This window comes from Passer domesticus, chromosome 2, assembly GCF_036417665.1.
Source record: "Passer domesticus isolate bPasDom1 chromosome 2, bPasDom1.hap1, whole genome shotgun sequence".
Classification (NCBI taxonomy): domain Eukaryota; kingdom Metazoa; phylum Chordata; class Aves; order Passeriformes; family Passeridae; genus Passer; species Passer domesticus.
The window spans coordinates 77375842-77388414 of record NC_087475.1 but is presented as its reverse complement, the minus strand read 5'-3'; the positions used below and the strand labels follow the sequence as shown (position 1 = coordinate 77388414).

The window sequence follows — 12573 nt, the reverse complement described above, 5'->3', positions numbered from 1 at the left end:
AGAAGCAGAAAGAGAAGGTCATAACTTTGCTCCTGGCTGCTCCAGCTCTTTCTTGCTACTATTGTATGAAAGTTCACCCTGGGTGAATGCACAGATTCTCATCTGAGTGCATCAGGTCAGAATGTTTCTGGCCATTGCTGTCCTTAGGGGACAATGTCAGCTGCGTAGTAGAGATAGTCACTAGAAGGGTTGAGAAGGACTTGAGCAGGAAGTTTTACACACTTGATTTCAGTCACTACCATTGCTGGTATCAGCTTCACTGAAAGACCTCCTCAGATTTTTTGTTTTAATTTTAAACTATTTGATTTCAGAATTCAGCCAAACATTCAACAGCTCCTTTACTTAGTAGTCAAAAGCAATTTTATTCTAGGGATCTTAGTTGAGCTATGTCATCTCCTCTGATGACTGACAAAACAAAGTGAAAAAACTTGGAGTTTCTCTCTTGGAGTTACTACTCAGCTAAGGGGCAGTTCCCAGTCAATACCAGGATCCCCTGCACTGGTTGATCAGTAGGTGCTTACAGTACAGCTTGGTATCATCAGTTATGATATCATCACAGGGACTCCTCAGAATGGCTGTGAGCCTGATAGACTTCTTGGCTCTGATTGCAAAACATATATATTGCATTTTCCCAATACTGAATTTCTTTACCAGAAAATCAGAGCTCATTCAGGACAAAGACTCTGACTGCATAATCAAAGTCACTCGTGCTCTATTTCTCTGTCTACAGATATGTTTTTATATTGATATGCTACTCACTAGTGCTTAATACAGTTTTAATGTACTGCGAGAGCATCTCAAAATGTCCACCCAAGTATTTCCTACTGTGGAAGTACATTTGCTTTCTTTCACTTCTATGGATGGCACACAGGTGTTCTTTTCATGGTTTGCTTCATCTTCTTTTGGGAATGCCCTATGGCTAGAGGGCCCAGAAATCCTTTAAGAGATGCCTTCTGGCAAAGCATGGTAAAAAACTTGATTTTTTTTCTCAGCGATGAAGTGCAAAATTGACCAGTGGTAGCAGTGGTATGTAAAAGAAGAACCAGGAGATACCCTAAACATAAAGTTGTTCCTCATTAAACTTGCCTTGTTTGTTCAAATAAAGCTTTCTGAAATCTAAATTAGATTGTAATAAGTTACAACTGTGACATATTTCTGTGATATATAAAAACTTCCTCTGGAACACAGAGCAAAAAAAAAAATCAACTTTGTCATAATATTTAAAAAAATATGCTACTTCTTGGAGAAGAATCATTAGTAGGCACCTATTTTGTTTTACAATTTCAACTGTTAAGCCCTTCTTAACAAGAGCTAGAAAATAAATCTACTTCAACAAATTAGTACAGATATTAAGTACAGCTCAGTATTGTGGTTCTTGAGTTGTAAAATGAGATCAAAGCAAAACTTATATTCTGTGCCTTTACTCTTTTGTAATATATGAGACTATGATAGTGTTCATTTTAAGCACAGGGGGGAAGAAAACAAATGGATTAATAATGAAAGTGTAAGAGTATCCCTGTTGTTTAATGTAATTTTTTCCCTTTTTTTAATCATTCAGATATTTCACACTGCACCAGACCCCAATATTCCTCTTCCCCAGCCTCAGTCCCGATCGAGTTCAAGAAGAACAAGAGCAATTTGTCTCTCCACAGGCTCACGTAAACCCAGAGGAAGGTACACACCATGTCTAGCAGATCCTGACAGTAAGTTTGTCATTGCATATGGTTATCTTGCTTTTTATGTCATCTTTTAATTTTGCTTGAATAATATCCTACAGATACTATATTCCAATGATCATAAGAATCAGCTTTTTAATCTCTGTGTGTCACAGCAGCGCTGTTGACTGACTGCATTCCTCACTTCTCAGATGAGGAGGGATGTTTGGTTAGGGTGTTGGATGGTTGGATGTTGGTAGGCAAGTCTTGTGTTGCAGACAGTGTTCAACATCATTTAACATTGTATCCACCTATAAAAAATGTAATTCAATAAAGGATAGGAGATCAAAACCATCACTTGGCTTTTTTCACATGCATGAAACTGTGGTCATTGCTTCAAAGTCAGCCACTGCCTCAGCTGCCAAAACCACTGAAACTTTCTTAGGTTTTCTGGAATGGAAACAAACTCTGCTATTCCTGGGAGAAGCAGTGCACTCATCATATGGCTTGCTGTTTAACAGCAGGTAGTTTTATCTATAATTAACTGCTTGTTTAGAATGCTTACTTAATTTTATATAGATGTAATTAAAACGTTTTACTTCATTCATTCTCATCCATTTGGGTCACCACTTTTTTACTTACTGGATGGACCTGTAAAGAGTATTGAAACTTTATAAAAGCTTATGTTGTTAACAATTCTACTACTGCAACAGACTTCCTAAAGAATTTCTGTGTCCCTTGGTTCCTCAGAAAGATTTATATGAGAGTGGATCAGTAAGTTAATCCACAGTTAAAGTGCATCTGTTCTGGAGGATCTGTAGTAATTCTGAAGTCTATAATGTTAAGAAATCTGTCCTCGGTATATTCTTGCACAGCTGCTGCGCTTTCCATAGGCCTGTGTTACTTTTTTCCTGCCAGGGAGAGTTTAAATACTAAATAACAATATCTCCCTTCACATGGATTGTCAGTGTGAATGACATGGAGTCCCACGTAAGAAGTTACAAAGGAACAGTCAGTTACACTCACACTGGGTAAACTGGCAAGTTTCAGGTGTTTTTCACTGTGTAACTGCAATGAATGAATACTAGTATAAAAAAGGGGTATTTCTGTGCAAGTATTTCACAGAGTGTATGTAAGCTTCTTCAGGCTATGCCAGGAGAGCTGCAAGTTGGACATCAGGAAGAATTTCCTCACTGAAAAGCTTGTCAAACATTGAAACAGACTTACCAGGGAAGTGATGGAGTCTCCACCCCTCAAAGTGTTCAAGAAATGATGTGACATTTAGTGCCATGCTTCACTTGACATGGTGGTGTTCAGTGAAAGGTTGGATTCTACGATCTTGGGGGTCTTTTGCAACCCGAATGATTGTATGACTTCTGTGATGCTGCATTTGGTGGCAGTTTGATGGCCACTCAGTTTGATCCAACAGTTCTCCATTTGTGTTTTGCTTACTAGCTGAAACTCAGCACATGTATAAACAAGTTCCAGTTAGTATCTCGCTTGTGCCATGAAACACTGAGGCAGAAGCAGAAGTATTCTTCTTTCCAAATATCTCTAGGTGTGGCAGGTAAGAGGGAGCCAAGGCTTCTGGCAATAACATTTTCAGAGTAGAAGATGGTTTTAAGTCATCATTTAAATGAAGCATAGACACAGTTATATTGCGGGAAATAAAGGAAATCTGTGTGGGGTAAGAAAAGAGATACAGGTTTCATATGGTAGGGAATGCTAAAAAATTATAGAAAGTGTATCTGACATAAAATGCATCAGCCAGTCTTACAACTTTCAAGGGACTGATGCTCTGTAAACAGGCAACATGCATCTTCAAGTTGTAAATAAAAAGAAAGAGTTGTGTTCTTTGTGCAGGAAACCACAGATTAATTAATTTGATAACAAGTAAGGTACAAAGAGCTAAAAGTGGCTGGATAGAAATGTACATGATTAGAAAATGCAGATTATGTTTTTCACTCTCTCTCCCTTCCCCTGCCTCCTCCCCAGGTGACTCATACAGCAGTAGCCCCGACAGCACTCCCATGGGCAGCATCGAATCTCTGTCTTCTCACTCCTCCGAGCAGAACAGCACCACCAAGTGCACGCCCTCACAGCCAAGGGAGAAATCAGGAGGGATTCCATGGATTGCCTCTCCCGCTTCTTCTAATGGCCAGAAAAGTTCAGGCCTGTGGACTACAAGTCCAGAATCCTCATCAAAGGAGGATGCAACCAAAACAGATGTGGAATCAGATTGCCAAAGTGTAGCTTCTGTCACTGGACCAGAAAATGCCTCTCCACCAACAGACCTGACCAAAAAGAGTTCCTACAGTCTGTCTGGCTTGAAAAGGTCTTCAGCATCTTCCCTTAGATCAATTCCATCAGCTGAAGGTAATTTCCAAGGTCTTTTATCACATCAGTTTTAACTTATGCATCAGAAAACAAGAGCTGGGTCTGAAAGCTAATGGTACTCATTAGTCTTATTTGTTTGCTTGTTTTTAATTTTTTTGGTATGTTGTTTCAGTTTTTAAACTGCTTCTGACATATTTCTATTGCTTATAACCTGCACAGTTCACACAGCTTAAAAAAAAAGTTTCTCAAATTTAGATCACTCAATATCCTCTTATGATTCATCTATAATCTATGATACAGAATAATACTATCGATTAGAAATATTAGTAACAGAGGTATTGTGCTTCTATTTTGGAACCTCTGTATTATGACAGCTTTTAAAGCATTATTAAGCATTGGTTGGTCTTTGGCATAAGGAGAGAAGCAGATGCAGTTTTCGTCTTGCAGAACATCCATGGAAACAGGGCAGCAATCTACTGATAATTCACCTGAAAGACACATGTGGACATGGCTTGCATTCATTAAAAGGATTTCTTCTGTGTGCTATACAGGCTATACACATATAGATTTGCTTTATCAAGTTGCAGTGGCAATTGTTTAAGGCAAATCATGGTCATTAGTTCCTCAATATATTTTTTAAACTGCATGAAGCTTTTGTGGATATTGAAATGTTAATTCATACAAATTATTGTCGTCTGATTTCACACTATTTTGACTTCCTGAGAACCATTTCCCTGTCAATTTTTTCAATTTCATTCAAAGTGCTGTTTTATAAATGTTTTTGTTGTCACTTTTTAGTGATTGTACTGTCTAGCCATGTAATTGCAATGTAATTTATTAGCCTTCTCAGGTTTAGTGTCATTTCCACATTATTTCTGTTGATTCTTTTCTCCTGGCTTTTTATCTGAAAGATGGTTTCTTCTTGCACTTAGGAAGTAGTTTCTCTACCTGTTTTGACTCCTAAAAAAAACCAAAACCTCAACAACAACAGCACAACCTTTGCTTTGCACAGTTGTACATGTTTTGTCACAACTTCAAATCAGCTTTAATGTTCCCTATAATTTGATATTTTCTTTAGGTAACAAAAGCTGCAGTGGATCTATACAGAGCTTATCTTCAACAGATACCAAAGATACACTAAAGGCTCCACCAAACCCTGACTTGCCTCCCAAAATGTGCAGGAGATTAAGATTAGATACGGCATCCAGTAATGGCTATCAAAGACCAGGATCTGTGTAAGTCATTAAGGCCCTTTGGAGATTTGTGTTGTTACAGTATTGTGTATTATAAAGTGATTCCAGAAACATTCATAAGTAATTAAAAAGTAAGCATGAATACTTGATTTTCATATTTCTGTATTTGTCAATTATTTATCTAGTTTTGTTAAAAATGTAAACAAAGGAGATGGCACAAAGTCTGTTTAAGTCAGTTGAAAGACTACCATTGACTTTATTAGACTGGAGATAAGATAGAAATGTTTCCTAGGAAAATTATTAGTATTACTATCTCTGGTTCTTCTGGAATTTAATATTTCAAGGAGCAGAAATGCTATTTACTATGATTACATAGACATAGACAGCTATGTCTATGCTGTTATCTTGGAAAAATCATCTGATTTTATTTGTGGAAGTCCAAAATTGGAGAAAGGAAAAAGAAAACAAAACCAACCTTCAGCTCTGAAGTGTCTTCAGTTGCTGCATGATAAATAGTTGATTTTTAACAGCTGGGGTTTGGTTTGGTTTTTGTTTAGTTTTTTTTCTTTAATGCTAAAAGGAAGATAGTTCTAAGCAATAGAGATTGTGATTTAGCCTATTGAGGTTTGGGTTAATAATGTTTCTCAGTGCTTTCAGAAGACTGAAAAGTCAGAAGATCTCTCCTGATCTGACTGTGACCCAGAATATCCTTGTCCCCATGAACAAGTATTTCCAGATCTGCAGAGCATCAAGAAGTTTTTCAAATACTGCAGGATATCATTCAGCCTCTCCACTTTGTATCTGGAAGGGATCACTGTAGTCATTTCACAGACTCATGTGTCTTACTTAAACAGAGAATTCTGCACAGCTCAGAGTTCCAGCATGATAGTGATATTTTCAGTAAAAGCATTTCCAATATATCTATTAGCCATCCATGAATAGAGTTTTAGCACAAGATGTTGAGTTTTCCATTGGTAACTCAGCATAGCACTGGAGCATGTGGAAGTCTGTTGCCCTGGTTGGGTTACGCCCTTTAAAAGTCTGGTAAATAGAGATGTAAGTGAATAATTATTAAAAAAAATTCAAATGTGTCCATGTCTTTAGATGATTAGAAGTGAAACTAGTGTGTGTAGTATAAAGCAAGGCTTTGCATTTATTTTCAGAGTGGCTGCAAGAGCGCAGTTGTTCGAAAGTGCTGGTTCACTTAAACAAATTTCTTCAGGACGGTAAGTGTTATAAACTGTTTGACATTCTGTAAAATCCTTTCTGTTTTGCTGGCTTCAGATACTGAAAAGAAGAGTTGGCGCTTTGTTCTATGTCTTTTGGACAGCATCATGTGGCATGTGAATTTTTTTTTATTTACTAAGCTCATCCTTTCTTCAAAAGAAAGGTAAATTTCACAGGGAATAGCAGCCAGTCTGGTTATTCTCTCACACGGGGAAATAGTTAGAGAGATTCAGGACAGCTGTCTGCTTAAGGACACAGATGCAAGAGAAAATTACCAGTATTTAAATTATGATGAGGGTGCTGTATTTTCTCTATATAGCTTTTGGAAGCTGGATGGAATGGCTTCAGCAGAGTAGCAAACCTGCTGGTTTATGGTAAATCGCTCATATAGGCAGGTCTGGACTTACATCTGCTTCAGAAAGTTCAAGATTTACTTGATCAAGATTTCTGTCTTTACCATCACACCTTCCATGCCTCGGTGTCTGTCTGGAGAAACTGTTGACCTTTCTTCTTGGTAGAGTGCAGCAGAAAGTATTGGCATTTTCTTCACAATTCTTTGCATTTATTTCATTAACTTGATTCATTTTTATATTAAATGAATTTAGAATGTTCCAGTAAGTGTTTGTCTAGGAAGCAGTATCTTCTTACAATTAATGGACAAAGCAGATAAGTAAATAAATGTGTGAAAACATCTGTCTCTATTCTCACTGTCCCAACCTTTAAAATTCTTTAAAGGTTAAAGAATTAAACAGATATTAATTAAACAGATATTTAGAGCTGATCACTGCCTTACTCACTGATAAACCCACAACTTACCAGAACTGTTGAGCAATGAAAAAAATATGTCAATCCATGAATCCAGAAGTAGTAGCCTAAAGTAGCACGGACGTAAAGGAAGATGCCAACATGCTGAAATGTGTGGCCATGGAATGTGTCTGTCCTCTCTGGCAGATCTAGCAGGGGAAGGAAAGAAAAAGCTCTCCTGCAAAGGCCTACTGATTTTGTGAGAGAAGGAGCTTTCAGGAATCAAGGCTCTTGTTTTGTGTAGTGCCATGAACTGTGAGATGAACAAAAAGGATGGTGGCAGGGGAGGAAAGGGGTGTGAAAGGATCAGGGCAATAATTTAAGGAAGAAAAGTATAAATGAAGGGTCTGGAATATTCTTAAGCCAGTGCCCTAAGTTGAAAGCAATGACTTCTTCACCAGTCCTGAATCATTTCATCTTCAACACTGTTCCTTTTCTTATTCTGTATTACTTCCTTCTTTCAGACTCTACCCTGTTGTTCCTTCAGAGCCTGTGCCACCTGTATCTGTATATAAAAAGCATGTAAGAAGCAAAAATCTGACAAAGGAAAAAGTAGCAGTTTGGTAATGGATGTGGAGAGGGGATAACAAAGCTGAAAACACTGAAAGGCTGAATAGCTCCTCTACTTCAGGCTTCATAAGAAGGCAGAAGAGCAACAGGAGCAAGGAGAATGGAAAATGAGAGGTTAGGAGGCAGAATGAAGGAGAAATCAGAAGTAGCTCAGCTGTTCTTATAATGCTGCTTAAGTCTAAGCATGATTTTGCAATTCAGAGCCAGCCATTATTTAGCTGCATTTTATGAACACGATGGCTGATTTAAAACTGTAGAATAGCCTTTGTTGTTTTGGGGGTTTTTTTGGCTCTGAAGTATGTAGAAATCATGGTAACTACAACTTGATCATGCAGTAGAAAGGCCTCCCGTGTTCATAACTCCTAACCAATGAATATATGCAAGGCCAGGTGTAAGGCAGAAAAACTATTTTTAAACTGCCTGATTTGGTACCAGAAGTACTCAGGTCAAGAGAGTGTTGGACTCTCTGCATGGGTAATTTATCCTGCTAAGATAAACTTTAAGCTACTGCTTACCTATGCAATATAGAATGTAAGTAAGTTCATCCCTGCTTGAAGCTCCTGTTGCCTGCTGTGGTCTTTTGCACAGATGGTGATCAAAAGTACCTGTATGGTTTTGCAGTCTCACATTGTTTTCTGTATTACAGCAGATAATTCTCCACTTGATATTTTTCTGCCACAGTGGTCTGCTCCTACTTAGTTCCTTCTTATATGCAGTGTTTGCAACCCTGTTTTCTGACTTTGTATGATGCAACAGGTCTCTAATGAGTTGTGTGTCCTCTTTTTAATGCATTATTTGACCTGTTTTCTCTCCTTGTATACATGAGTATATGCTCCTGTAACACTAAAGGGTTTTTCTAGTCAGAAAGACAAGAGACCACAGTACATATGTTAGGATTGGACAAGGAAGACCAAAAATTTGATGCCCTGTCCAGCCTGTGCTCTCTTTTTCCAGTTACAGAGTTACTTTGACTTCGCTCTTCTTATTTCCTGATTTGAAGTTCATTATTCATCAGTCTCCCTTACTGTGGTACTGATCTACTGTGTACAGTGAAATCAGTCTCTGTCACTAATCTAGTATGCACTGGAAAGAGGTGAAGGAGTTTTCTTCCTGTTTTCACAAGTACTGCGTTAGATAAGTCAGTCAGGCCTGAGGTCTGTTTATTTCAGCTTCTGTACAGAAATGCACTGACATATAATCCCTGACTCTACATATTCTTGAGTTTGATTTAGAGGCACACAGAAAGTCGAGTCTCCTGAAGTGAGAAATTGCATTAGAAGAAGAATTGTCACTAGAAAAATGGGAAGGAGTAGGTGACAGCAAAAGGCTCAACCTTTCAGCAGGATCTCTGTGTGGCAGGCTGGGACTTCAGTAGGAGCAGACTGATGTTTTGATGCCCTCTAGACCCATGCTCCCTTCCCAAACATATGATTAAATATTCTTTTCCAGTCATTCTTCTGTTCTTATTTTCATGCTAAATTTTCATTTGCAACCTAAACCACCTGAAATGCTTTGCTCAGACCAGACCAGTGTGTTTTACTCAAGCTTGGTTTTGAGTCTTCCATCTCCAGGGCTCTATAAACCTTTCTTCTTCCTGTAGGATAATGTTAACTGGTGAGTCATCTGAGAGAGATTCATAAGTTTTTCCTCATTCATTCCTGTTCTGGCTTTGTCTCGCTATACTGAAAAGTCATTAGGACAGGAGCATAGTTTTAAAGCTTGTTTATCTTTCTACACAGTTATTATTACTATTATTATTATTATCATTATTATTAGCGCCTCAGGCATTGTTGACTGTGCGTAGTCAAGCAAAAGAGTTTATGATCTGATGAGTACTGATCCTTTGACTGCTAGTATATTTATCATTATGGGCTCAAAATAACCGTAATAGGAAGTAAGGAAATGGAAAATGCATTTTTCTCATCTGGAATCTACCCAATAAGGTCATGGAAAGAAGGAACTTCTAGGAAATGTGGGTAACATTTTCTGAATTTGCTTTTTTTTTTCCTCTGCTCTAAACAATATGAATCACACTCCTCTCAGGTTATTAGCATCATCTTACAAGAACTCTAATAGATGATGGTGATGTTGTCACGTGCTTTTTAACAGCCTTGTTTCTAGGGAGAGCAGCATTAACACCATCAGTAACAATGTCCATTTTTGTAATCACAAACAAAATGCCCAAGAACCTGCAAGCTTAGTGCCTCCAGATGGATAGGATTGAAGTGAGTAATAACAAATATGAAAACCTAAATAATCAAATCAAGTGTGGAAGCAATAACCAGGTGCTTGAACATTGCTCCAGAATTATGAATAAATATTCTTAAATCTGTCACTCATTATACCATCACAGATGATTTGTAGATAACTTTAGGGTGTAATTGCACTGCCTCAGGAGCATGGCAGTGTGAAGAATCCTATCATTCATTAGCTTTTGAGAAACTGACTTCTTGTGTTTCTCTATCTGTATAAATGTCAAGTGCTGAGAACCTTTCTCTTGCCATAGGAGATGATTTTAGAGGTATTTTCCAACCTTAGAAATCCTGTGATTATATAATTCTAATATACAGTCTATGTTTTCTTGTCTTTTTTTATTTTTAAGGTAAACATCCTTGGATCAGATAAAATTGGAGGTTGAAAACAGAATAGCTTATTAGACATTAGAGAATAGAGGAGAAAATTGCATTAATTTAACTTTTTCTAAGGGCAATAAAAACATGTCATATTTCAAGAATGGCTTAAGAAATGCTGCCTCACATTTATATATTGCCTTAAATGTCTTTTGTCACAGTATTACTCAGATGTCCCATTATTAAGATGGGCACCTGGCTTGATAATCAAATTATTCAGATTTGAAATAATCCCTGTGATTTAGTAAATTCATTACCTACTACTTTGTGTTCATTACAACTACAGCAATCGTTAACAGTTACTCTACTGTTTTATATGTGTAAAATCCATGATTATGCCACACAGATGCATTGGGTTTGCATAACAAGGAGTCATGCCAGGGTCAGCCCATCCCAACAGACTATTTTGTCATAGTGTTACTGATTTGGGTCAGGATAATTTGAACATTTGTTGTGCTCTCTGTAGGCTTTGAAGAAAAAGAAGATTAAATAATTTTAGTTTATGTGTAACCTTTGCTAAAGTTATCTCAACTTCCTCTGTATATACATTATGTAGATTGTTATGTATAAACTTCTACAGATTATGTAGAGTAATGAATCAAGACACCTCTCTTGTCAAGTGTAGATGGCAAACTCTTCACAACAGGAGGCACCAAGGAGTTCTTTTGGGAAAATTCTACTCAGAGCAGTGTACACCAGCCAGAGAGCAAGCTAACATTTAAGCAGAGGGAACAAACAGGGATCCAATGCTCATCTTGTTTTAGTTAGCTGATGGGATGTAACCAGGATGACAGTACTAAAAATCAGAAATATTTCCCTGAAAATAAACTGCCCCTTGGATATTGTACAATTCAAAATTCCTGATCTCCTCTGAAAATCTCATCCTGAGAATGTAACCCTTGAGGAGCTATTAGTTCTCTTAAGATGAAGACAAAACATGCCATTTAGTCTAGTCATGTCAGAGAATCAACAGCAAAGTTTTTTATTCAAAGGGACAAATCATCTCTGGAAAGCTCTAACATAAAAACTTCAGAATATGTCCATCCACTCTCATACACTTTTAAAGGTTCAAGTGAATGATGATAATGCTTATGATGTGGCACTGTTAATTAATCTATCTTGCAACTCTTTTATCTCACTATTTTGGGAGAAAGACATGATAGATTACATGCCATTTGCTTTTACACACTCTATGTGTATGCAGAAAGTATGCAGGAAATTTTAAACTTTGCCATGGGTCACATGTTGGGTCATTGAGATAAATCCTGGCTAGAAGGAAACCTGAGTCAGCAATTCCCCATCATATCACACAAAGGTGAAATAATCAACAAGTTCATCTTCACTTAGTGTAGTGTGGGTTTAAAGAAATTCAGAAAAATTGGTGGCTCATGTAAAATTATTCTGACTGTGTGAGTTAAAGTCAAGATGTTAGGTGAAGTGCAGGAATCTAAAGAGAACTCCTAAGTTCAATCTTCATGTTCAAACCCTCATTTTGTACTTTGCAGAACCATAGTGCCAGACCCCCAGAGGTGACTTTCCTGTCCTCCTTCTCTGGGACAGAATCATTACTCCTTTTTGTCTCAAGTTTACTTTCTAAATATTATCCTCTGTAGACCTATTAATAATAGTTTCTCACAGGTCAAGTTTTTAGACCTTTAATGGCTTGATGGTCACTTTTGAATTTGTCTCCAGGCAATCAATGGCTTGCTTAAAATAGTATGCTCATTTCAGTACTTATTTGAATGACAATTTCATTTTAAAAGTTCCAAATTATATTCCTGTTTAAATATCTAAGTGGGATAGATAGCTCTTTTCTGCAATAACATGCTTGTTAACTCCAGCAAGCTTGAAGTTATTATCTACTATAATTCTACTCCTCTGAACTGCTGTGTGACCAGTCATTATCATATAGCATTTGTACATCTGCTTATTCCTACACTTCCCAGGTTTTAATTTCCTTTATACATTTTTCCTTGTTATCTCATTTATTGCAAACCTGTATTTTTTTCTTTCAGACAAGCAAAAGCCATGTATTCCTGTAAGGCTGAGCATAGTCATGAGCTGTCTTTCCCACAGGGGGCAATATTTTCCAATGGTAAGATTTGTTCTACATTGCCTTATATATTAAAAAAGAACCTATAAAAAACTGAACCATAT

General features: G+C 37.3%; 1 protein-coding gene across 1 annotated transcript in view; it reads left to right on the top strand.

The window, feature by feature from the left end:
• ARHGAP42 (Rho GTPase activating protein 42) overlaps nt 1-12573 on the top strand; it is a 142535-nt gene that overhangs the window by 125657 nt on the left and 4305 nt on the right. The window contains exons 19-23 of the mRNA XM_064409450.1: nt 1559-1703; nt 3651-4031; nt 5071-5227; nt 6349-6411; nt 12432-12511. Of these exons, the coding sequence (XP_064265520.1) occupies nt 1559-1703; nt 3651-4031; nt 5071-5227; nt 6349-6411; nt 12432-12511 (826 nt within the window). The remainder of the gene's footprint in view (nt 1-1558; nt 1704-3650; nt 4032-5070; nt 5228-6348; nt 6412-12431; nt 12512-12573) is intronic.